This window comes from Olea europaea, unplaced genomic scaffold (assembly GCF_002742605.1).
Source record: "Olea europaea var. sylvestris unplaced genomic scaffold, O_europaea_v1 scaffold1355, whole genome shotgun sequence".
Classification (NCBI taxonomy): Eukaryota; Viridiplantae; Streptophyta; class Magnoliopsida; order Lamiales; family Oleaceae; genus Olea; species Olea europaea.
This window is the reverse complement of record NW_019231051.1, coordinates 22,583-47,759: the sequence shown is the minus strand read 5'-3', so window position 1 is coordinate 47,759 and position 25,177 is coordinate 22,583. Positions and strand designations below refer to the sequence as shown.

General features: G+C 35.6%; 1 protein-coding gene across 1 annotated transcript; it reads left to right on the top strand.

The window, feature by feature from the left end:
* Positions 1 to 22,833: 22,833 nt before the first annotated feature.
* Positions 22,834 to 23,310, top strand: LOC111375293. The gene has a single exon (XM_022998095.1). It carries the CDS (start codon positions 22,834 to 22,836, stop codon positions 23,308 to 23,310), a length of 477 nt encoding a protein of 158 aa, XP_022853863.1.
* Positions 23,311 to 25,177: the final 1,867 nt, after the last annotated feature.

The window sequence follows — 25,177 nt, the reverse complement described above, 5'->3', positions numbered from 1 at the left end:
AATTCTAATACTTAGCTCGAAGGCAGTGGTAAGAAGTATGTCCCTACAGCTAATGCAGCAACTCTTGCTCCATTTCCCATGCGCAGGTCAACTTCTCTTTTCTGCAGTGGTCTACTTCTCTTTAATCCCTGCATATTTATAAAAATATGAGATCCACATCCGGTATCTGATACCCAAGAAGCTAATGAAGTAGACATATTAACCTCAATTACAAAAATACCTGAAGTAGAAGTTTCAAAAGACTTATTTCCCTTCAAGCTAGCAAGGTAAACCTTGCAATTCCTCTTCCAATGACCTTTCACTCCACAGTGATAGCATGGGTCATCAGATTTGGTATTGTCCTTGCCTGCTTTGACTGCTTTGTTATTGACCTTAGCCTTTTTGGATGTTTTCTTAAAACTTCCTTTGATTTTCCTCTTAGTGCCCTTGGAGGAATGAATAGCTAAGACATGCCCAGTGCTAGCCTTGACATTGGGCCCCACAGTTTTAAGCATATTAAGCAACTCAGGGAGTGTGCATTCGATCTTATTCATATTGAAGTTCATAATGAACTATGAATAACTATCTGGCAGAGATTGTAGAACCAAGTTAATACTTAGTTCATGATCCATGATAAAACCCAATGAACCCAGTTTTTCAATGAAACTAATCATCTTCATTACATGAGCACTGACTGAATATCCCTCTCCAATTTTACACCGATATAGTTGTTTAGGGGTCTCATACCTCTCCACACGACATTGTTCATCATACAACTCCTTGAGATGAAAAATCATAGTGTAAGCATTCATACCCTCATGTTGCTTCTGCAACTTAGGTGACATAGCTGCAAGCATCACACATGCTGTAGTGTTATCGTCATCACTGTGTTTGTTGTAAGCAACCACCTCTTCCTGAATGGAATTTTCAGTAGGCACCACTGGAAAGGGCTGCTCAAGGACATATCCAATTTTCTCATGCTTCAGAACGATTCTCAAATTGCGGTGCCAATCGAGAAAATTTGGTCTGGTCAGTTTGTTGGCATCCAGTATGCCTCTCAAATTCATATGATTACTCATGATTCAAAAACTGTAAATGACGAAAAAATATAGAATTAATATGTATTATAATGCATATGCACAAATTCAATATGGACTTTAATTAAACGTGCTCCCACTGTTTAAAATAAATTCATGACCTCATACATAAATTATTTGAATCCACATTTGATTCCCAGTGGGCTGAGATCCCATTCATTGTATCAAGATCTTGAGTGTACTCAACAAATCTTAATAAAACATTTGGGTAGATAATATTATCAATTGTATCTCCATACAACTCCAAGATCATTAAACTGACAACTCTTTTGTCTTCACACATCTTATGTGTTAGCTTAATATGTCTCTAAAACTTATCTCCTTGAGTGTACTCAACAAAAGATAAATTTTAGTTAATCAAACCCATCATTTAAAAATATCAAATATTTTATAGTGTCAAATATATCCCTAATAGACCAGCCTTGAGTGTACTCAACAAGTTAAGGTCGATTTAGGATTCTCGTTTTTCACTATAATGATGGAAGGCAAATAATAGTAACTTAATATTTTAACGAGGGATTTAACGTGCAATGGTCTCATCAAGCAATTATATACATATATATTTAAATATTCATCTACTATACGAATAAATATATATAAATAATAGTATGGATGACTATGAACTTGTTCTATCTAGTTTTCCCGAGCCAAAGGGAAGACTAGTTTGTCAACTCCTAAGGGGTACAACATTGGATCAATACCAATGCACCATCTCCATGGTGTCCACCTCTTCTTGCTCCTTCAATTAGTTAAACTGCAACATGTATCCTATACTAGTTGGCACGCAAGTCTAAAAAAAATTGGACTCGCAGGCCCATAATAATAACAATAACAACGGACTCGCAGGTCCAATATAATAAAGAGCTCACAGGCCCATAGCAACAATAATAACAACGGACTCGTAGGTCCAAAACAATTAAGGGCTCGCAGACCTATAAAACAACAAGAAGTAAATCAATCATTCAACACATTCATGTGGTCGAGTCCATAATCATCCATAAACATTCATCACATAAATGTTTCCTATGTATAATATCTAATATTATATGCTACGTCTCATAAATCTAGCAATTATAGTCATCAAAACTAATTCAAAATTTTTGGATCGAAATAATTAAATAATTAATTAATCATATTAATTAATTAATTTAATTGGGGGCCTATTTAATTAAAATCAAAATTTAACTAAATCCCGAATTAGATTAGAGTCCAACTCTAATTACATAACCATTGGGCGAAGTAATTTAATCAAAATCGAATTTTAATTAATTGTTGAATTAGATTCATACTCTAAATTTTAATATGCATTGGGAAGTGGTATTAATTGAAATCAAATTTTAATTAATATAATATTAGAGTCCAACTCTAATAAAATTGAATTAATATTTTAATATAGGGCAAAATTCCCAAATAAAATAAAAATTCAATTAAGGGTCAAAATTAAATATTTAAGTTAAAATCTAATTTTAACAAAATATAAAAGTTGTCAAATTTCAAATAAATTTTAATTTTGGGTCAAAATTAGAGTATGGGTCAAACCCAATTAAAAAATCATTTTAAAACCAATTTTAAAATACAAATTTTAAAACACCTTTTTGAAATTGCAAATTTGACCCAATTTAAAATTTAACAATAGGGCTTCATTATTCGTAAATTGCAGAAAAGTCCTCCATTTAAAAATTGCAAATTGATCCCCTTTCAGAATTGCAACCAGGGGCCGGTAATTGTATTATTTGCAAATGAGGCCCCCGTCTCCAACCAAAACCTTAAAAAAAAATAATAATAATGAATTTCTTTTCTTCCTTGCGCCGCCCCGCCCAACAGCCGGCAGCGGCAGCTGCTGCAATAGCCTCACTACCACTGCAGTCCGCAGCGGCACCTGCCGTTGCTGTCGCTACTACCGACGCTTAGCAGCGCGCTGCTGTATTAGTGGTGATGGCGGGCGGGCACCGACGTTGTCGCCACTCGACCCAAATTTTTTTTTTCAAAATCAAATTCTGGAAAAATAAAATTAAAACTACAATTGCTAAATTCATGGATAAACATGATTAAATCAACTTTTAATTTAATCAATATGTAAATCAATTCCTAACAAATACAAAGTTGGCTCTGATACCACTGTTGGAAATTTATTTAAAGATACACAACGGAATTAAACAATTTCAATTCTCATTCAAGATTCAACTTTGTATTTATATAAGAATTGTGATGAGAAATATACCTTCTCTTGATTTTGTAAACTCATTTGCATTATTCTTTTTCAGTAACTTGAATCTGCCTTCAACAGTTGTCCAATTGTCCGGCCTCCAATGAAATCCACACAGAGAATAGACTACAATAGCTAGGATTTTTCCTCTTGTGCCAGAAAGAATAATGAAAACCTTATGGACCTCAAACCCTAGCCATGTATTTATATAAACTCAAAAGGGCTCGGCCTGACCCGATCCAATATTTAATTAATCCATTTAATTAAACCGGGTCCATGAATTAATTAATCCAATTAATTAATTTGAAAATATAAATAACAAATCAATTAATTAATTTATCCAACGATTGTTAAATTAATTAATTGACAATTTGCAATCTTCCAATTTTCTTTTGTGTGCGACCCATTAGGTTCCCGACCACGATACCTAATGACGTGAAATATTATTTTGATTTAATCAAAACTGATAAACTAAACATCCTTTTAATTTATCACAAATTCCCACTCCCCGTCCCAAATTGATATCTAGCAATGTATCAGGGCAACATATGTGACGAGAAATGTTACGTGGTATGACAAAACCAAAACTGTTTGTTTACCATGAAATTATAATCCCTTCGTCAATATGATCCAATCAACTACGAGATATGGAAGTTTGTCAATCTCGATTATCGATCATATCTTTCATTCTACTATTAAGTCAATATTATTCGAAAACTCCTTTTCGACTTATATGTATACATTGGCCAATGATTTCGTTATTTACTTCATTGAACGAAATGCATATCACAATCTCTTACTATCTAAGAGTGACGAATCTTCTATTGGTCATTCACAACCTTCATACGGTTCTTGACATACCCGAACGATGTCGTATTAGCGGTCCTTAGCAGAGCAACATCCAACACCGTCAAAGTATGACTGTCTTCATACAAGGCACTATGATGATCTCAAGTCATAGGACCAATTCCACTACCGAACGTTAGAAATTAACCACTGACACTTAGATAATTATCCATGTGGAATCTCTTAGCGGGTCTCCAATGTTTTGTTCTATAACAAAACATCCACGTGTTCATTTAAATGTTACCACACTTTAGCTCGTAAGATCAACTACTCACTTCACAAGTAAGAAATGCCACACGTGATGATCTATCTGTATTAACGACATCCATATCTCGTTATTACTTACGACCACGATTTATTCAAGATCCAATCATACGTAATTTGTATCTCACAATCACAACTCCTTGTGATTAGCAAATCACTTAAACTTGGATCTTCGGACTCTATTATTTAATATTATTTATCGCAAAATTAATTTAAATAAATAATAGATCTTGCCAAAATTAAATGTATTAAACATATTAAAAGTGTTTACAACCTAAATCGATTGGATTTAGGGCATAACACTTACACCTATGACAAGAAATAGAATATTTTGCATTAAGCACTCAAATGATGTCGCTAAATGCTTAAAAGCTTGTTTTAAAGATTCATCTTGGTTTTGGCATTTGAGATTTGGACATCTTTATTTTGGAGGCTTAAAGTTGTTGAGTAAGAAAAAGATTGTGAAAGGTTTGCCACGAATAAATCATGCAGATCAATTATGTGAAGGATGTTTACTTGGAAAGTATTCGAGGAAAAGTTTTCCAAAAGAAGCATCTACAGGAGCTAAGAAATGGCTAGAACTTGTACACTCGGATGTTTGTGAGCCAAACAATCCAAGCTCTTTTGGTAAGAACAGTTAGTAGAAAGACTTGGGTCTATTTTCTCAAACAAAAATAAGAAGTTTTTAGAACTTTCAAATGGTTTCAAGCTCTTATTCAAAAAGAAAGTGGCTATAGCTTAAAAGCTATGAAATTAGATAGAAGAGGAGAATTCACCTCCAAAGAGTTTGAGAAATATTATGAAAAGAATAGAATTCGTAGTCCATTGAAAGTTCCATACTCTCCACAACAAAATGGAGTAATCAAAAGAAAGAATAGATCCATTCTTAACATGGCCTGTTATATGCTCAAAAGTAAGAGATTGCCCAAAAAACTTTGGGCCGAAGCTGTTAATTGCATCGTGTATCTATCTAATCGATTGTCTTCTAGAAGTGTGTGGAATAAGACACCACAAGAAGTTTTTAAATGTCTTGTTGGAAGTCTAAGATACTAGATGTGCATAAGACCAGATATCCTTTTTGGAGTTGGGCTCATTAGTCGCTATATGGAAAACACCTACCATGACCCATATGAAAGTTGGAAAGAGAATCCTTCGCTACATCAAAGGTACGCTTGATTATGGCCTTGTATATTCATCATCTAATGAATTCAAACTTGTTGGATATAGTCACAACGATTGGGACGGAGACAGTGATGATAGAAAGAGTATGACTGGGTATGTGTTCTACTTGGTCAACACAGCTTTCACTTGGAGCTTAAAGAAGCAATCGATCGTAGCACTATCTACATGTGAAGCTGAATATGTTGTAGCTACATCAAGTGTCTACCATTCGATTTGGTTTAGAAATTTGTTAAAGACGCTTGGAGTACCACAAGAAGAACCAACTGAAATCCATGTTGATAACAAATCGGCAGTGGCAAAGAATCCAATATTCCACAATAGAAGCAAGCACATTAATACAAAATATCACTTCATAAGAGAAAGTATTGTAAAGAAAGAAATGCAACTGAAATATGTAACCTCCTAGGAGCAGATCGTCGACATTCTCACTAAGCCACTCAAGCATGACGTGTTCCGCAAGTTAAGAACTCTACTTAGAATAGTAAAATCAAGTTTAAGGGGGATGTTGAGTAGTAAACTTGATTTTTGGACTAAATAATATGGGCTCAAGGACTTTGCCCATAGACCCCAAATCAATTAAAAAGCTTAACATGCCTAGCATTTCTAGAAACATTATCTACAAAAATATATATAAATATTTACTAGAAAAATTCTTGTAAATATCTAAGTAAAATATGTGGTGATAAATGTGGTAATGTGTCAAGAAAAATATGTGATCTTATAAAGTCTGTCTAGAGTATTCTAGAAAAATATCTTGTCCAATATGTGGTCTAAAAGTCTTATGTAAATATGTGGTCTAGGATTCTCTAGAAAAATATGTGGACTGGAAGCTTCATATAAACACTATATAAAGGGGTAGTGTCCTCCATTTTGTAATAAGCCAAGAAAGTGTGTACGTCTTGAAGTTGAGAAATACAAGTTTCCTTTCGTTCACTTCCTTCTTCCTATTAGTGTTGTCCTCCTTAAAGTCTTAGCCAATCCAAGTTAGTAAACCCCTCTTTCCTCCAACAAGCTTAACATCCTCAAGACTATGGAGGAACTGCACTACCATGTACGGAGCATTCAATATAAACAGAACTAAATAATGGTAGGGAAAAAGGAAATGAATTCGGACATTCAGCGACTTGAAAGGTATGTGGAATCCAAGTACGAATGTCTGGTGAAGGAGTTAAGGCAAAAAAAAATAAATGTGGCTGTAGGGCCTAATTCCAGCAATTACCAAGGAAAATCGGGCTCGATTTCACCTATATATCGACACCACCACCGGGTTGAGAAAACGCCCAAAACCACCACCTATATTCCCACCTCCGGTTGCTACAATATACTGACAAAGAGTTGGCCAAGATGAAGAATAATAATATGCCCACGAGAAACCACAAAGGTCATAAGAAGAGGAAAAGCCGAGAAGCAGTCACAGAGAGAGATAGATCATTTTTCATTGTGAAGGCGGAGAAAGGGCCGAGAATATAAGCCAAGCAAGTGAAAAAAAAATGGTAAGTTAGGTTAGGTTCATTTAGTGGACCAAACAAGGCTCGACTCAAAGTAATGGGCTCCAAATTAATACTATAGCCCTCCAAGGAAGTGGGACGAACCATGAGCAACACTATTAACAATAGGTTGCTACTAACGGTCCATAGGGATCTGGGTTGGGTTGTCTCGATAATTGTGTCTACATATAAATCAATTATATGGCTAAGGTCAATTGATAATAGATAAAACCGAGGTTACATCATAGCCCGGGGGGTCGTTTGACAACAAATTGCCTAACAACCTCCACCTTGGTGTCAAAAGACCTGCAAAAGAAAACGTCTCCTATTAGTGATACCTCTAATAGAAAACCAATAAAATTGGAAATCATTTACATGTACCAATGTTTAGAAGTTCCTTCCAACTTCTAAACTTTGCCAGTGGCAGTACCTTCGTCCCCATATCATAAGGGTTGTAGCGGGTGTGGACCTTTTCAAGTCTTACCACCTCTTGAGATACTATATCTCTAATGAAGTGAAGTCTAACATCAATGTGTTTAGTGCGCTCGTGAAAAATAGGGTTCTTGCATAAATGTATAGATGACTGACTATCAGAATACACTACCACATAATCATTCAAGACACATAGTTCATAAAGAAGGCCTCTAAGCCATAGAGCTTCTTTAATAGCTTCAGTGGTAGCAATATATTCTGATTCTGTAGTGGATAGTGCAACAATATGTTGTAACTGTGAATTCCAATTAACACATGAATTAGATAAGGTAAACACATAAGACGAAGTGGATTTCCTACCATCCCTATCTCCCGTGTATTAGCATCTATAAAACTCTTTAATTTTATACCTCCTTTATTAGCACTAAACTTTAAACCTACGTCACTTGTACCCTTCAAGTACTTTAATAGCCACTTTAGCGTTTCCCAATATTCAGGGCCCGGATTAGCTATATATCTACTGAGAGTACTAACAGCAAAACCTAAATCCGGTATAGTGCAAACCATCAAATACATTATGGAACCAATCACATTAGAGTAAGGCACTCTACTCATGTATTCTACTTCACGCCCATTGCAAGGGGATTGTTCTTTCGATAAAACAAAATGATTAGCAAGAGGCAACGTGACAAGTTTGCAATCACTCATATTAAATTTTTTCAATACTTTGGATATCTATGGAGACTGATGCAAAATCAAAACGGAATTTGACCTATCCCTTTTGATTTCAATACCTAAGATTCTCTTAGCCTTACCTAGGTCTTTCATGTCAAATTCACCAATTCACCACTTAGTTTTGCTTTTATGTTATTTATCCCCTTAGAGGATGATCCAATCAAAAGCATGTCGTCCACATAGAGCAACAAAAATAGGTAATTGTCATCAGTCTCATTGTGTTGAAAATACAAGCAATGATCAAATTTACTTCTTTGGAACCCTATAGTGAGTACAAAGGAATCAAACCTCTTGTACCAATGTCTAGGAGATTGTTTTAACCCATACAAGGATCTTCTCAGAAAACACACATAATCAGGTTTTGACTTATCCTTAAAACCTTTTGGTTGTTTCATGAAGATTTGTTCATAAAGCTCACATGTAAAAAAGCAGTTTTTATATCAAGTTGTTCAAGTTCCCAGTCAAAGTGTGCAACCAATGTGAGCATGACTCTAATAGTGGTGTACTTAACAACTGGTGAGAAAATCTCATTATAATCAAAGCCCTCCTTCTGTGTGTAGCCTTTAGCTACTAACCTAGCTTTAAACCTTAGGGGTTCCGAGCTACTAGTACCTTCCTTAACCTTAAAGACCCATTTGCAGTCAACAATCGATTTGTTCTTAGGCCTAGGTACTAGATCCTGAGTATGATTCTTTTCTAGAGAACTCATCTCTTCTTTCATTGCCTTAAGCCATTCATTAGATTGATCACTGCCTATTGCCTCTTCAAAGGTCTTTGGTTCTTTATCAGCTAGTTCTTCATAACTAGCCTGGGTGAAAGCTAATTCAGATTCAAAATCGAACCTTCTAGGTTCTCTCGTTTGTCTCCTCTCTCTATCCCTAATTAAGTTATAGTTAGCTAAAGGATTTTCTTCCTTATAGTGCTCTTCTATCACTACTTCGTTACTATTCTTCACCTCGGGTTCCTGAGCTTGAGTCTCCACCTCATTAGAAGTAGTAGGGCAGGTGTACTGAGCTTTCCTAACTCCACCTTAAACTGGTCTCTCTCTTCACCTAGTTCAGCTTCACTCTCAAGTTTAGTTTTCCCTTTAATATACAACATCTCATTCTCATTAAACGTGACATCCCTACTTATGATGATCTTAACCCCTTTTTGGCTTCTATCCCATAACCTATAACCCTTAACACCATCGGGGTATCCTAGAAAGACACACTTCCTAGCTCTAGGTTCCAGCTTACCCTTACTTTGATGAGAAAAAGCTGTACAGCCAAAAGTTCTAAGCATCTAGTAATCACTCAGTTTACCCAACCATCTCTCATACGGAGTGTCACCATTCAATACAGCAGAAGGAGTCAGGTTTATCAAATAACAAGCAGTCATAGCAGCCTCACCCCAAAATGACTTAGGAACATTGGAACTTATCATCATGCAACGTACTTTATCAAGTATGGTCCTATTCATCCTTTCTACTACCCCATTTTGCTGAGGAGTGTAAGGAACGGTCTTATGTCTAGTTATGCCACTTTCTTTACACATACTATCAAACTCCTTATTGCTGAATTCTAGGCCGTTGTCTGCCCTTAAAAATTTGATTTTCTTACTAGTTTGGTTTTCCACTTGTCTCTTGCAATTGTTAAAACTATTAAAGGTCTCAAATTTATCCTTCAAAAGATAGACCCACACTTTCCTAGAGTAGTCATCGATAATAGATAGAAAATACCTATTCCCACCCGATGTGGGATTACTAGCAGGACCCCACAGATCAGAGTGCACATATTCGAGCATGCCTTTAGCTCTATTAACACTCGTGGAGAAAGAAGTTTAATGATACTTAACAGGCACACAATGATCACAAAATGACAAATCTGACACAAAGTCATTACCAAAAGCACATTTTTCATTAAGTAGCTTAAGTCCCTCGACCCCTACGTGAGCAAGTCTATTATGCCATGTGTGTGTATGATCAATCTTGGCAGAGGAGATAGAGGGGTTCACACCTCTAATAACTTCCCCAGTAGTAATATATATATCGTTTTTCTTAATTCCCTTAATGGAAACTAAAGCACATTTGATCATTTTTAGCATACTATTTTCAATTTTACTAGTAAAGTCATCCTTTTCAAGTCTCCCTACTGAAATCAGATTCCTAGACAACTCAGGAATATATCTAACATCCTTTAACGTATATACAAAATCTGTGTCAAATTTTATGTTTATGTTACCAATTCCAGCAATAGTATAGGCAAAGTTATCACACAGCACAACATGCCCAACATTAGATTCATGCAACTTATAAAACCAATTCTTTTTAGACGTCACATGAAATGCATGCGGGAATTAGCAATTAGATTTAATTTAGCAGTATATACAATGGGACTTGTAATCATATAGACCTCACCACCATTTATATTGGAAGTAGATGCTAACACATTTACCTCATCTCTCTCCTTAACCTTTAGCTTACCCTTCTCCTTATGACAATCCTTTATAAAATGCTCTGTGTTTCCACAACCATAGTATTTTCTCGCTTTAGTCCTAGACTTCGATTTAGACCTACCTTTGCTCTTCTTTTTCCATCCATTACCACTTGACTCCCCACTAGTTTGATATCCATCATGACTATTTTGTATAAATTGAGTTCTACCCAGCATCATATGTACCTCACCATTCCTCTTATCGTGTTTTTCAGCCCTAATTTTCATTTCTTTATATCTAAGGGAATCTATGACAATTTCAAGTGTCAACATGTCTCTACCATACTTAATGGCGTTCTTAACTTCCTTATAGGAATCAGGAATTGCATTGAGCAAAATTATAGCCTTATAAGTTTCGGACACAATCTCATCACAATTAACTATATCTTGCACCAATTTGTTAAACACGTCTAAATTGTCATCAAGATCTTTTGAAGGATCCATTTTAAAACTGAAAAAACGTTCGAGCAAGTAAAGTTTATTCGGCGTAGACTTAAGCAAATATAAGTCTTATAATTTTTTTCAAAGTTCTTTAGTGGTTTTCAGTTTACCCACCTTTCTTAAAACGGCGTCAAACAAGTGTAAAATGATTGAGGTATAAGTAAGCTCATCGGCTTCTTCTCTTTGTTCTTGTGAAAAATCAGTTGAAAAATTGCCTTCAATGGCCTTTGAAACTTTCTGTTGGACTAAAATGCCCTTCATTTTTTGTTGCCAAATAACAAAGTCACCCTTTCCATTAAAAATCTCCAAATCAAAGTTGTGAGTTGTCACCTTTACACAACAGTTAGAGAATGCACAAAACACAATCAAACCACACAAAGTAGTCCTAGGGTCACAGATAGTATACATCGTTCTAGATTCCCAGGGTTTCATAAGACTCGCGGTCTTAGATCAAGGGAATGTTCGAACGGGTAAGATCACGGTATTTCTAACGGAATAAGTAAGCAACGGAAGTAACAATGCAACAACTGATATCTCTAGCAGATAACTAGTTTCACAGTAAAAACTGATTTTAACCCAAAAGCAAATACTCAATCAAAAACAATTAAGAGCACGTAACCCAGATTCTAGCACAAGCAATGGTTGCCAAGCAATGACAACCCCAACCTATTGTCACCCCCACACGGTGACGCGCTAATGCTAAAATTAACGGGTTAAGCCAATTTACCAGAGCGGACGTGTCTGAATCTGTATAATCGAGAGAGATGCGAATTTACTACTTTAGAGCCACGATTTTTGCCTAAAGTAATTCTGTAGATATATGGCAATTTCAAATGTCGATCCACCAAGGGCAAAATTATCCAACTTTTTCTATGTAACCTGAAATAGAAAATGAATAGTGTCAGTGCATTCAGGGGATTGAAATGAGAAAAGTGCCCAAAGGAAGTTCGTCGAAAAACGCCGCCACGCGCCACCGTTGGATGGGCCACGCGCCGCTGTCGGAGTTCACTGCTGCCACCACGCGCTCCACTGGAAGGAGCGCCTCTGCCTGTTGGTTCCAGGTGTGGGGTCAGTTTCATCGAAAAGTTTGTGGTTTGGCTGGAATTCACGATTGCAGGTTCGGTTCCCCTACGAAAAATGCGAAACCGCCGCCATTTTTGGTGGATTTCTAGCCGGAGAAGGTGACCCAGGCTCTGATACCAATTGTTATGGAAGCTTTCTTGAAAGATCTTCAAATTGGTGGTTTTCTGATACCAATTGTAATGGAAGCTTTCTTGAAAGATCTTCAAATTGGTGGTTTTCGGGCTCAGTCCAATGCACTTTTCTCAACCAACAACCACAACCAATTGATTCACCTCGGTTGCTATTCAATCGTATCCACGTAGGACAAGAAATGATGATGATTTGTGGCCACAAAGGCTAGGAGAAGACACCACAAAGGTATACTATGAAGGAACCACTAATTGCACACGTTATACAAGCGTTCTGAACACTTTTGGAGACCTTTTTTCTCACACAAAGGGGAGCAGCCAGGATTCTCTTTTTCTTCTTTCAAAATCGCACAATCATCATTAGAAAGTGGCTAAGATTATAGCCAAATATATACTCTGGGGTTAGGTTTTAAGTTGGGCCATTAAAGGGGTAAACAGGCCAAGATTCAAGCCATCCATAGGGAAATACAATTGGGTCGGGTGTAGCTCATGGACTTGGTTGTTGGACTTATTTCATTCATCGGCCTATGCCTATGAAATAATATTAACCCATGTTAACATCATAACCCGGAATTTATTGGGTATCAAAAACCCAACAGTGGCGATCATGATTACGCTAACAGACCTACTAACTTATCGACAATGACGCTAAATACGCTACAAAATGAGATCATGTATTTATGTTCCACAGTATGTACATATCTTTATTGTTTTATATGTGTTTATTATAATATATATGAAGTTCATCATTTTGTTTTGCAGGTTAGGGAGATTGCCCAATACAAAGATATACAGAACAGTGACGAGAATAATGGTAATATTATTGTTGAAATGTTAGCGATCAACAATGACGCTAACCTGAATGGCAACCCTGAACACGTTCCAGGGAGTGATGACGCTCCAAAAACACTTGCATTTGCTACAGTAAATCATGACGACTTACATTTCATGGAGGTGGATCTCCTGCAAGTGGATCACATTGCAAGAAGTGTTCAATCAATGAAATGAATGAGTACATTATAAGTAAAATGATTGGCATTACGTAGTTCTATTTGAAAATATCTAAATTTATTTTCAATTTGAATGCATATTCAATAAATGACATATGATGTGTACATGTAATGTAGATGGATGCGCAGATCAAGATTTCTGCAGATATGTCAAGAAATGTTGCTTCCATAACAGGCGATATTTCCAAGAACCTTTTCCTTGATATTTTACACCACCTAACAACGTAGCCAAAAAATAAAACCCGTGGTATGCTGTGTCCCAGCCAATCCGAATGCACCAATGGTACGTATATTTTTAATGCACTAGTCATATTTTCGTTTTCATTACCACTGTTCAAAACATAATTTCTAGCATTGATAGAAGTATCAATGCAGTAATGAGATAAACTAATTGATTTCAATCATTTAGATGCAAAGACAAGCTGCTCAAGTCATTGTTGTGCTTGAATCTAGAGATGGGAATCAAGATAATGAATCAACATGTACACAAAAGAATAAAGGTGTTTCGATCAATTCGACATATAATACAGTTGGACCGGTAATGTAGTTCTTTTTGCTCATTGCATCGTACATGATGCTGAGAATCGATCTCAATGATGTTTCTTGAAAATACAACTAATTTATGTGTATTTTCTGATCCTTGTAGATCAATACAATAGGTGACATTGTGCAGAACAATTCGCAATTAAGATGTGCATTGAATATACAATTCTTACAATCTAGCAATGCATTTGATTAGCATCGATCTAATGCTTTCAAAGGAGGGTTGGCATCATTCGGCATTGACGATGATGAAGCTTTTGATAGTTGGTTTCGTAATGGCTACAAGCTCAGGCATATGTAACTCGATTTTTGGTACATTATCAATACTAAAATTAATTTATATATAGTACATTTGATAACTTACAGCAATTTATTGTCCCTGTAGCAAATTCAAGTTCCTGACATTTCCAGAGATAATTAACCTACCTTTCCAATTTAGTCGGTATGTTGTTGATAGAAAGCCATGGTAGCACGAATTACAGCAACCTTATGACTGCCTGAGTGATACGGTAACATATACGTATCCTGTAAATCATATAAGTTTCATGAAACTATATAGTCTCGTACACCATTACGTTTTCTAACAAAAAACATCCTAGAGCATCTGAATGTGTGTTTTTACTACTTCAGGAAGACAGTTAAGTTTAGGAAACTGATAACTTTCTATAGTACAATGACTTATTCATTCTTCGGGTCGATGGTACGAGCTGCTTACAAATCATGCAGTAAGGACATCAACTCCATTTCCAAATCCAGATCATTGGTTGAGTATGTTAATGGAGAGTACATGAGCTGTAATAAATGTTGACTAATTTAACATCAAGCAGAGGTACCTAAATCTCTATAACCCCAGTCGGATGACTGTTAAGGACAGGATCGTGTGTAATGATGTCGAGGCTTTCTCATACATACTCCCATGCCTGATGTTGAAGATTAATGCATGGCAAGCCAGCCCTTCGGATCGCATTGGTTTGGTCAATTTGGACATTAATATTGCCACTGAAATTCCTCGAGATGAAACTAGATATGAAGGACGCTTTTTATTCTTGGAGTAGCAAATCTAGATGCTATTTTCTCCAATTTCTTTTGATGTTATCAAGATGCAATTTTTCGTGCAATATATATGATTTCTATGAAAGTATGATGTCAATTTTATTAACTTTGACTGCTTGTGAAGATATTTCATTTCATTTGTTATCAGCCAAGATTGTGAGGTACACGTCCTGAGGTTTGCTGATTATATAATAAATGGGAAAATTATTATGAGTTCGTGGAAATTTGACCAAGTCAAGTATAAATCAAAACTGGCATGTCAACTTTTCAAACATGGTATGAGAATTTGTGTTGCATTTTGAGCAACTATTGTACGGTGGCTCTCCCTTATCATCTGTCACTGCTAATGTATGTTGACATGGAATATCATTTCCTAGAAATGGTTACAAGTACACATCATGCTTGTCAAGTCTACAATGCACTTCGTTCCATCATCCATCACCTCATACAAGAATTCATTTGATGCGAAAACCTACAAGTATAATCATTGTATTTATTGTTTTATAAAGTATTATTGTAGATTAAAGTTAAATTTAGATCATTTACCTTTGGATCTATGATCAAGTGCTTCTACCCTTACACCTAGGTCAGATAGTGATCTTTCTGTTCAAGAATCAAGGAGAACTGTTTGTTCGCAACTACTCTCTTTTCTTTTGAGATTAAGTCGGGCCCTTGTATGCCCAAATGGATCCCCACACCTAGTGTTTCACATGACACATGGTTCATGTCTTGGATGAACAACAAAAGTTGCTCCGTCCGAATTTTCTATACTTGGGATTGGTACTGCTGGAGGAATCGGACCGTTTAGCATTCAACCTCAGAAGGTTTTCATGGTTGCCAGCTAGCTGCATGAAAGTGCCACATGCAATATTTCGATTCTTATAAAACCATCCTTGCAACATATGCCTCAGTGACTCAAACAGGTAATCTGCTGGACATCCCTTAAATGGCTTTATTGGGGAATTCACAAACTTTACTATGTTCTAGTCATTGCCGCTAAGCGATTATTGGACACATGACATCTGGACTACGTACCTGACTACCTGTGGAAACCAATCTCCTCCTACATCACACATGAAGATTGAACCGAAAATTCAAATATATTATACTTTGTGTTTGGAGAAAAAGAGTAAGACAATGACGGGTTGATTACATTTAAAAGCAATCAAAATTATGCTTACAAAATCTTTTCAGATGCCCTTATTAATTTTATCAAGCTGCCTCCCGTGGTAGTCAAACTCATATTTCGTGTATGCCATCACAGCTGCATTAAATGGCTTCGTAATAATTTTACCTGAATAACCATGTGATGTTCATAGGTTCTGTAACAAATGAAGACCACGAAATCCATGCATAACCCCTGTGTATATTGATTGTATAGCATACAAATGCTCGGATGACGATACGAAATGAAATACATTTTATAACGCTTATCATGTCGCGATAAAAATTTTTTATTTATTTTAATTCATTTTCGTACGTTTCGTTATAATTGGATATTGATTAATAGTAAAATATGTTTCTATGTCGTCACTTTATACGGTAGAATAATCAAGCATTCTTTTAACGAGAATTTTCCCATCAAAATTAGACTAGCTTCAAAACTCATATTAATTGGCGAATTTTAGACTTCAAAAAAAATTAAATATATTGGGATAAGTTAGGATCATATTTTTGTAGCTCAAAGAAATGCATATTTGAATAATATAAAAAAAAAATATTAATCAGGCATGTTCACAGGTTTAGCCATCATGTGTCATTAGATATAATAAACTAACGTATTGATTTAAAAAATTAGACATTTTTAATTAGTTAATTGGTGTTACATTCAAATTCTGTGCAAACCCAATGACCACAATTACAACTTAAATTTCGGGAATTTATCTCATAATTGGGACCATGAAAAAAAAAAAAAAAATTCACCACTATCAAGGCAACAATCAATTCTCACTAATGAGATTGATAAACTTTTTTTTGGGAGGACTTCATCACCTAATTCGGAAAGACACGGTCACGTTTCCTTTTCTTCTGTTCACAAGATATTGCTTATGCAATATACCACCTTGTTCACGCCACCAGAGTTGCCAAAAAAAGGGGGAGAGGACATTTTACATTCAAGATTTGAAAGAAAATAGCAATTTAGATAGTCATCGCTAGATCATTAGAACTATGGTAGGATTTCTGCACTAAGTGATTCTTATATGGATTAAATTTTCATTCATCCATGTTATTTTTATACTTGCTTATGAAAGTATGTAAAGCTTCTTAATGATTTCTCTTTGAATGTAAATGATAGAAAATTTTTATGTTTAACTAATGGTCACACAAGCTTATCAGAACTTCAATTTTACATGATTAACTGATGGTTGCAGAGGTTCATTAGAACTTTAAGTTTAACTGATGGTCACAGAGGCTCATCGGACCCTTAAGTAGAACGTTTAATCATCGATTTAATTATTAACGAAGGCAATATGTAAGAATACATGTTTATATACATGATTATTATTTCCATATAAATTGTGTAGCCTACTGAGTATTCTTGAAATGCTCATTCCTATTTAACATTTTCAGAATGATCGGAGATCATGCGGTGACTCGGCATTGATGGCATAATTATTATTAAGAGAGTTACCCCTTGTATTTCAGATTGTCCCCTTTTTTATTGTCAACAATCCTTGTGGAGTCTAATAAATTTCAGCTTGGGTTTACTTTTCAAGACTGAAAAACCTTAAAGTTTGAAACTGGGAAAGTGTGTCTTTCATTAAATCCCACCTTTTGCCACTGTTTTGAAATTTTTACTATGATTTATAAAAAATGAATTTTTCCATATCTCAAGGTGGAAAATAATCCTTTTTGAGTTATTTATCATATGCAATTGAAAATAAGTCAATCGTAGTCCCGTAGAACTCTTCGTAGCATTTTTTTTTTGTAAGCAGTGATAGTTAAATCTGGGATTTCAGACCAGCCTATTCGAAAAACAATTTGGTACTTCAAATGACATTGTTGAGATCTCAAGTTTTTATATGTTGTACTTATATGGGTTTGTTATCATCCGGTAAATTTTCATATAGTTTCGTCAAGGTTTGCTTGATCAAAGAATTTTTGTAACCTCACTGCATAAATGGAGAAACTATTTTCAAGTTGCTATTGATTTTAAAATAAATAAATAAATAAATCACTAATTGCCAACTTTAAGGTAAAGAAAGTTTTGAGGAATTTTTGTTATGCTATAACATTGCAATGTTTACAAGTGATTGTATCCATTTAAAGTACATGAATTTACAGAAGTAGAGTTTGAGAACGTGATTGAGACATTTGTGAGTTTTGAGAACATGATTAAATTACGAATGTCTATGTTAGTCCTCGAAAAAGGTGCTAGGAACCTACCTATATAGACTTTATGTAGTTTATTTGACACAGATGGCACGTACTAAGAGGACATGTAGGAAGATGTGTACATTTATGCCTTGTCAAAATGAAATCGTGAGGCAGTATGAAGAATATCAGTGGAATCCAGTGCATGATATGGGCCAACACATTAGGGAGATGTTAGGAAGGTGGAGGGACGTGAGAAAACTTGGCCACATGGTCACTGGTCGTCCAGCCACCCGTCTCCATATTGATACCCAGCCCGAAGAATGGTTAGAGATGACCGAATAAATTTATAATTATTTATGAGAAGTTGCCACACCCACCTTACCTCGGGAGATTGACTATGAGGCTTTCTGCAAAGAGTTAATGACACTATGGGAGCAAGCCCAAGATGATGCACCTGCATACCTCGAGGGTGATAGAGTACCTACTGATATATGCATTCCTGAGAATGCACCTCCACCTATTTCAGAAGATGAGTCACTACCTTCTAAGAAAACTAGAATTCATGGAGGATGGAGTAATGATGACCATGGCAAGGAGTAGAGGCATGGATTTTAGTAGATTTACTTAGTTTATCATCACCTTGAAGTCAAGTAGGGTTTCTTGTTTACTTTTCAGTCAAGTAGCACTAAACATTCTTTCATAGATTGTTTCCTCCATGAAGGATTTAGCTAATAATTAAATATGTTATCTTCTAATGATGGATTCCCCATTCATTATATAATGTGTGATTAGTGTGATTTTTCTAAAGTTTTCAAACCCATTCCAATTGTATGAAGAAAAATGGCACCATTACAACGAGTAATGGAAGAAATGAGACGAGTCTTAATGGTACAAGCTACTCTAATGGCACGAATGGCACCGAAAGGGCAAGACACACCGATAACGTCATCTATTACAACATAAACCACTCCTATATCACCCACTACTACAGCACCAACCACTACTTCAAATATGCCAATCATTGGGTAGTTTCATTGATACCGCCCTCCAAGCTTCGTGGCGGCAAGGACCTTTTGGCTGCAGAAGAGTCACTTTGCACAATTGAGAAGATCTTTTGACACATATATTGCCCAGAAAATCAGAAAGTATTGTGTGCAAAATTCATGCTCGTCGGAGGAGCCAGCCATTGGTGGGAGTCCGCATCACGTACCCCAACAAAAGAAGAACAACGTAATTGACATGGACTCAATTTAAAGAGAAGTTGACTAAGAAATATTTTCCACAAGCCCTTTGTGTCCATAGAGAGGCGGAGTTTTTACTACTGATGCAAGGAGACATGGACATCATTGATTATGAGAGGAAGTTTGAGGAGTTATCTGGTTATGCCCCACATCTTGTGAATACAGAGTTCATGAAAGCAAAACGATTTGAGAAGGGACTACGTCCTGAGATCAGGTTGATAGTGAATTCACATGAACTCGCCATTTATCGAGAAGTTGTAAAGACGGCCCAAACTGTATCGTTCTCAAGTCCTAAACTTTGAAGTCAGGGACTACAAAACGATGCCAGAAAAAGGAAGTGGCATGATCAGGGTAAGGATAAGAACTCTAGATAGATCAAGAAACAAAATAATAGGCCTACTAGTGGACAATTAGACAATACTTTCCCTCTCTACCCTAAGTGCAAGAGATCTCGTAAGGGTAAATGTTTATTTGGCAAGAATGTCTGTTACAAGTATGGCCAGTCTGGTCACTATGTTTCTGGATGTCGTGCAATACCAACTAAGGACGCTGAACAGGTGAATAAAGGGAAGGTGAAAAATATTCCATAACACATGATGAAGCTGCCAAGAATTTTGACGTAATCACAGGCATTTTACCCTTGTTTACATCCTTATTGATTTTGGTGTGACACATTTATTTATATCTGTGGCATGTCTAGCAAAGATCAATGTTTCATGTGAGAAAACTAATAGTATACTAGAAGCTTGTATGCCATCAAGAGGAATCATAGCTATAGATAAGATTGCTAAGGCAGGGCAAATAGATTTTGATGAGTTAATCTTTGAGGCAAATTTACATGTCATAGAATTAAAAAATTTTGACATTAATTTGGGCATGAACGGGTTAGGTAGCAATAGAGCTACAATTGCATGCTTCGAGAATGAGGTGATCTTCAAAAGATTTGGAGAAGAAGAGTTTAGATTTTATGGTTCCAAGATTAAGACACTTCCCCCCTAATGTCGGTTATGCAGGCGAAGAGATTATCATGGAAGAAAACTTGTTGAGGATATCTTGTTAGCCTTGTGGCATGTCATCAAGAGAGTTAACACTGGATAATACACTGACGTGTTTTTGGTTGACTTACTAGGTGCCCCAATTGACTAAAAACTAGAGTTTACCATAGGTTTAATACCTAGGGTCGCGCCAGTGTCTAAGGCTCCATATTGGATGGCACCAAAAGAAATACAAGAGTTAAAGATATACCTAGAGGAACTTCTAGAAAAGGTTGTTTTAGACCTAGTGTGTTTTCAAGGGGAGCTTCGGTACTTTTTGTAAAGAAGAATGATGGAACGATAAGAATATGTATTGACTATTGAGAATTGAACAAGCTCAATATCAAGAATAGGTATCCTCTCCCTAGAATTGACAACTTATTTAATCAATTAAATGGTGAAACTGTATTTTCTAGATCAAGCTGAGTGATACACCTAAGACAGTATTTAGAACTCACTATGGACATTACGGGTTTAGAGTTGTACCATTTGGACATACTAATGTCCCTGCAGATTTATGGGTTTAATGAATAGAGTATTTTATCAGTACCTGGACACATTTGTTATTGTGTTTATTGATGACATACTAGTGTATTCGCTCGGCAACATGAAAGTCATTTGAGGACAATTTCGGGAACTTTACCCAAAGAAAAATTATACGCCAAGTTCAAGAAGTACGAATTTTGGCTGATCAAATAAGATTTTTAGGACAATTGTGTCAATTGAGGGTATAGAAGTACACCCAAGTAAGGTTAAAGTTGTTCCTAATTGGAAAGGACTTACGAGTGTTGGAGCCATGAGAAGCTTTCTTGGTCTGGCTGGATACTATCGATGATTTATAGAAGGTATCTCTACAATAGCAGGTCCCTTGACATAACTAACTTGAAAGGGCGTGAAGTTTGGATGGCCCAAAAAGTGTGAACAGAGCTTCTAAGAATTGAAGAGTAGACTACTATCCGCTCCAGTGTTAGCAATCCCAGAGGAATCAAAGGGATTTGTTATCTATAGTGATGCATCTAAACTAGGTTTGGGTTGTGTCTTGATGCAACGTGGAAGGGTGATAGCCTATGCATCAAGAAAATTAAGACAGCATGGGAAAAATTATCCGACACATGATTTAGAACTTGTAGCTAGTTCACACTCTCAAGATTTGGCGTCATTACCTGTATGGAAGAAAGTATGACATTTATAGTGACCATAATAGCCTTTAGTACTTATTTACCCAGAAAGAATTAAATATGAGACAACGACGATGGTTGGAATTAGTACAAGACTATGATTGTACCATCCTTTACCACCCAAGTAAAGCTAATGTAGTAACAGATGCTCTAAGTAGAAAAAATTTGGGGCATTTATCAGCGCTATGTAAACAACAGAGCCAGTAAATCAAGGACTTCAAAAATTTGAGAATAGAAGTATTAACAACAGTAGCTCAAGCATCAAGGGAAGCTAACAATTTGGTTCTAAAATCAAATCTTAAGGACAAGATTATAGCGGCACAAAAAGATGACCATTTCCTGGAAAGGATTTGGGCTGATGTTAGAACTGAGAAAGGGAACGGATTTGAGATAAACAATGATAAGGCACTTATGTTTAAAGGCCGACTGTGTGTACTTAATGATGAAGAACTAAGAAGAGAGACCATGACTGAGGTTCATTCCACTCCTTATGCTACACACCCAAGCTCCACAAAAATGTACAGAGAGTTACATAATACCTTTTGATAGAGGAATATGAAAAGAAAAATAGCTTTATTAGTATCGACGTGTATAGTTTGTCAGTAGGTGAAAGCAAAGCATAAGAGACCATTAGGACTATTAAATCCAATGGACATACCAGAATGGAAGTGGGAGAAGATTTCTATGGATTTTGTAATGGGTTTTCCTAGGTCAGTGAAAGGTCATGATGCCATTTGGGTCATATTGGACCGACTTACAAAATCTGCCCTCTTTCTGCAAATTTGTATGTCTTTTAGTCTAGAACAGTTTGCACAAATATGTGTCAAAGAAATCATTCGACATCATAGGATACCAACGTCCATCATGTCAGATAAGGACCCAAGATTCACCTCAAAATTTTGGAGAAGTCTTCAGATATCTATGGGAACAAAATTGTCTTTCAGTACTACATATAATCCTCAGACCAATGGACAGTCAGAATGAACTATCCAAGTGCTAGAAGATATGTTGAGGGCCTGTATACTACTTTGGTGGTAAATGGGAAAAATTTATGCCGTTGGTTGAATTTGCATATAATAATAGTTATCAAGCTACTATTAACATGGAAAAGTATGAGGCATTGTATAGACAAAGATGTCGTTCACCGATATGTTGGGATGAGGTTGGCGAGAAGAGGATTTTAGGTCCAGAATTTATTGAGAAGACTGTGGAGGCTATTGACAAGATCAGAATGAGGATTAAGATAACTCAAGATTGCCAAAAGAGTTATGCAAATAAGAGAAAAAAAGAACTAGAATTTGAAGTCGGAGAGAAAGTATTTCTCAAGGTTGCCCCGACAAAAGGAATACTACGATTTGCAAAGAGAGGGAAGTTGAAACCAAGATTTTTTAGCCCATATGAAATCCTCGAGAAGATTGGAAATGTGGCTTATCGTTTGGCATTGCCACCTGAACTATCGGCAATAGATGACGTATTTAATATTTCCACGTTGAGGAAATACATTCACGATCCAACTCACATGGTTAACGTTCAATCATTAGATGTGAAGAAAGATATGACTTACGAAGAAGCACCGTAATGATTTTAGAGAGAAAGGTGCACATTTTGAGAAATCGTGAAGTGCCATTAGGCAAAGTCCAGTGGGGTAAGCATGGAAAAGATGAGGCTACTTGGAAGAGAGAAGCGGATGTTTTAGCCAAGTAACCAAATCTCCTTAACCAAGAAAGTTAAATTTCGAGATGATTTTAAGTGGGGAGGTTTTGTAGGAATCAAAAAAAAAAATTTTATTTACTTTAATTCATTTTGGTACATTCCGTTATATTTGGATGTTGAGGGATTGTTATTAAAATATGTTTCGATGTAGTCATTTTATACGGCAGAATAATCAAGCATTCTTTTAACAAGAATTTCCCCATCAAAATTAGACTAGTTTCAAAGTCCATATTAATTGGCGAATTTTAGGCTCGAAAAAAAATTTATTTGGGACAAGTTAGGATCGTGTTTTTGTTGCTCAAAGAAATACATATTTGAATAATATAAAAAAATATATTAATCAGGCATGTTCACAGTTTTGGCCATCATGTGTCATTAGATATAATAAACTAATATATTGATTTAAAAATTTAGACATTTTTAATTAGTATTATGTTACATTCAAATTTTGTGCAAAGCCAATCACCACAATTACAACTTAAATTTCGTGAATTTATCCCATAAATGGGACCATAAAAAAATAAAAAATAAAAACAAAAATTCACCACCATCAAGGAAACAATCAATTCTCACTAATGAGATTGATAAAACTTTTTTTCTGGGAGGCCAATTCACTTCAGCACCTAATCCAGAAAGACGCAGTCATGTTTCCTTTTCTTTTGTTCCACATGATATTGCTTCAATATACCACCTTGTTCACTCCACCAGACTCTAATAATAATAATAATAATAATAATAATAATAATAATAATAATTGGTAAGAGACCATTTCACATTCAAGATTTGAAAGAAAATAACAATGAGATAGTTGTTGTCAATTTTATCCCGCAAGTGGACGGATCGTAACAAGTAATAAAGAGAACCTTTTGAGTCCGGATTATCGTTCCCACGAGAACTATATTTTAGTACTGAATTTATTATTCCTAACTTCTATTTGATGAAAATAAAGAAATAAAAAAATGATTGAATGTGATTTTTAAATCTAACTATTAAAAATTTATTGAATACAATAAATGGAGATTAGGTCGGAACAAATTCACGTATTGGTCACCTTTATTTCTAATATCGAGATTCATAAAACAAAAGCAGTGTTCGGTCGAATTCTTCTATTGTATTCAACTTACCCCTCTCGAGTTCTTGTTGAGCCTATTTAATCAGTTCAATTCCATATCTCTATGCAAATTAAATTTAATTAAGCGAAATAACAGTTCTAAGAATTTCTATAGGACCGCAGTAATTAATATAGATATCTCTATACGTTATATTAATTTACCGAATTTTAATATGTCGTCTAAACAAGAATCCGCATCTCTACGTAATTATTGTTCACAAAATCATTGAATAATTTGCCAGAAAATTATTAATCAAGCATGTTCACAATTTTGGCCATCATGTGTCATTAGATATAATAAACTAATATATTGATTAAAAATTTAGACATTTTTAATTAGTATTATGTTACATTCAAATTTTGTGCAAAGCCAATCACCACAATTACAACTTAAATTTCGTGAATTTATCCCATAATTGGGACCATTAAAAAATAAAAATAAAAATTCACCACCATCAAGGAAACAATCAATTCTCACTAATGAGATTGATAAACTTTTTTTCTGGGAGGCCAATTCACTTCATCACCTAATCTAGAAAGACGCGGTCATGTTTCCTTTTCTTTTGTTCCACATGATATTGCTTCAATATACCACCTTGTTCACTCCACCAGACTCTCAAAA

Coding starts and splice junctions, on each gene's coding strand:
- LOC111375293 (XM_022998095.1), top strand. CDS start 22,834: ATGGAAAAGTATGAGGCATTGTATAGACAAAGATGTCGTTCACCGATA.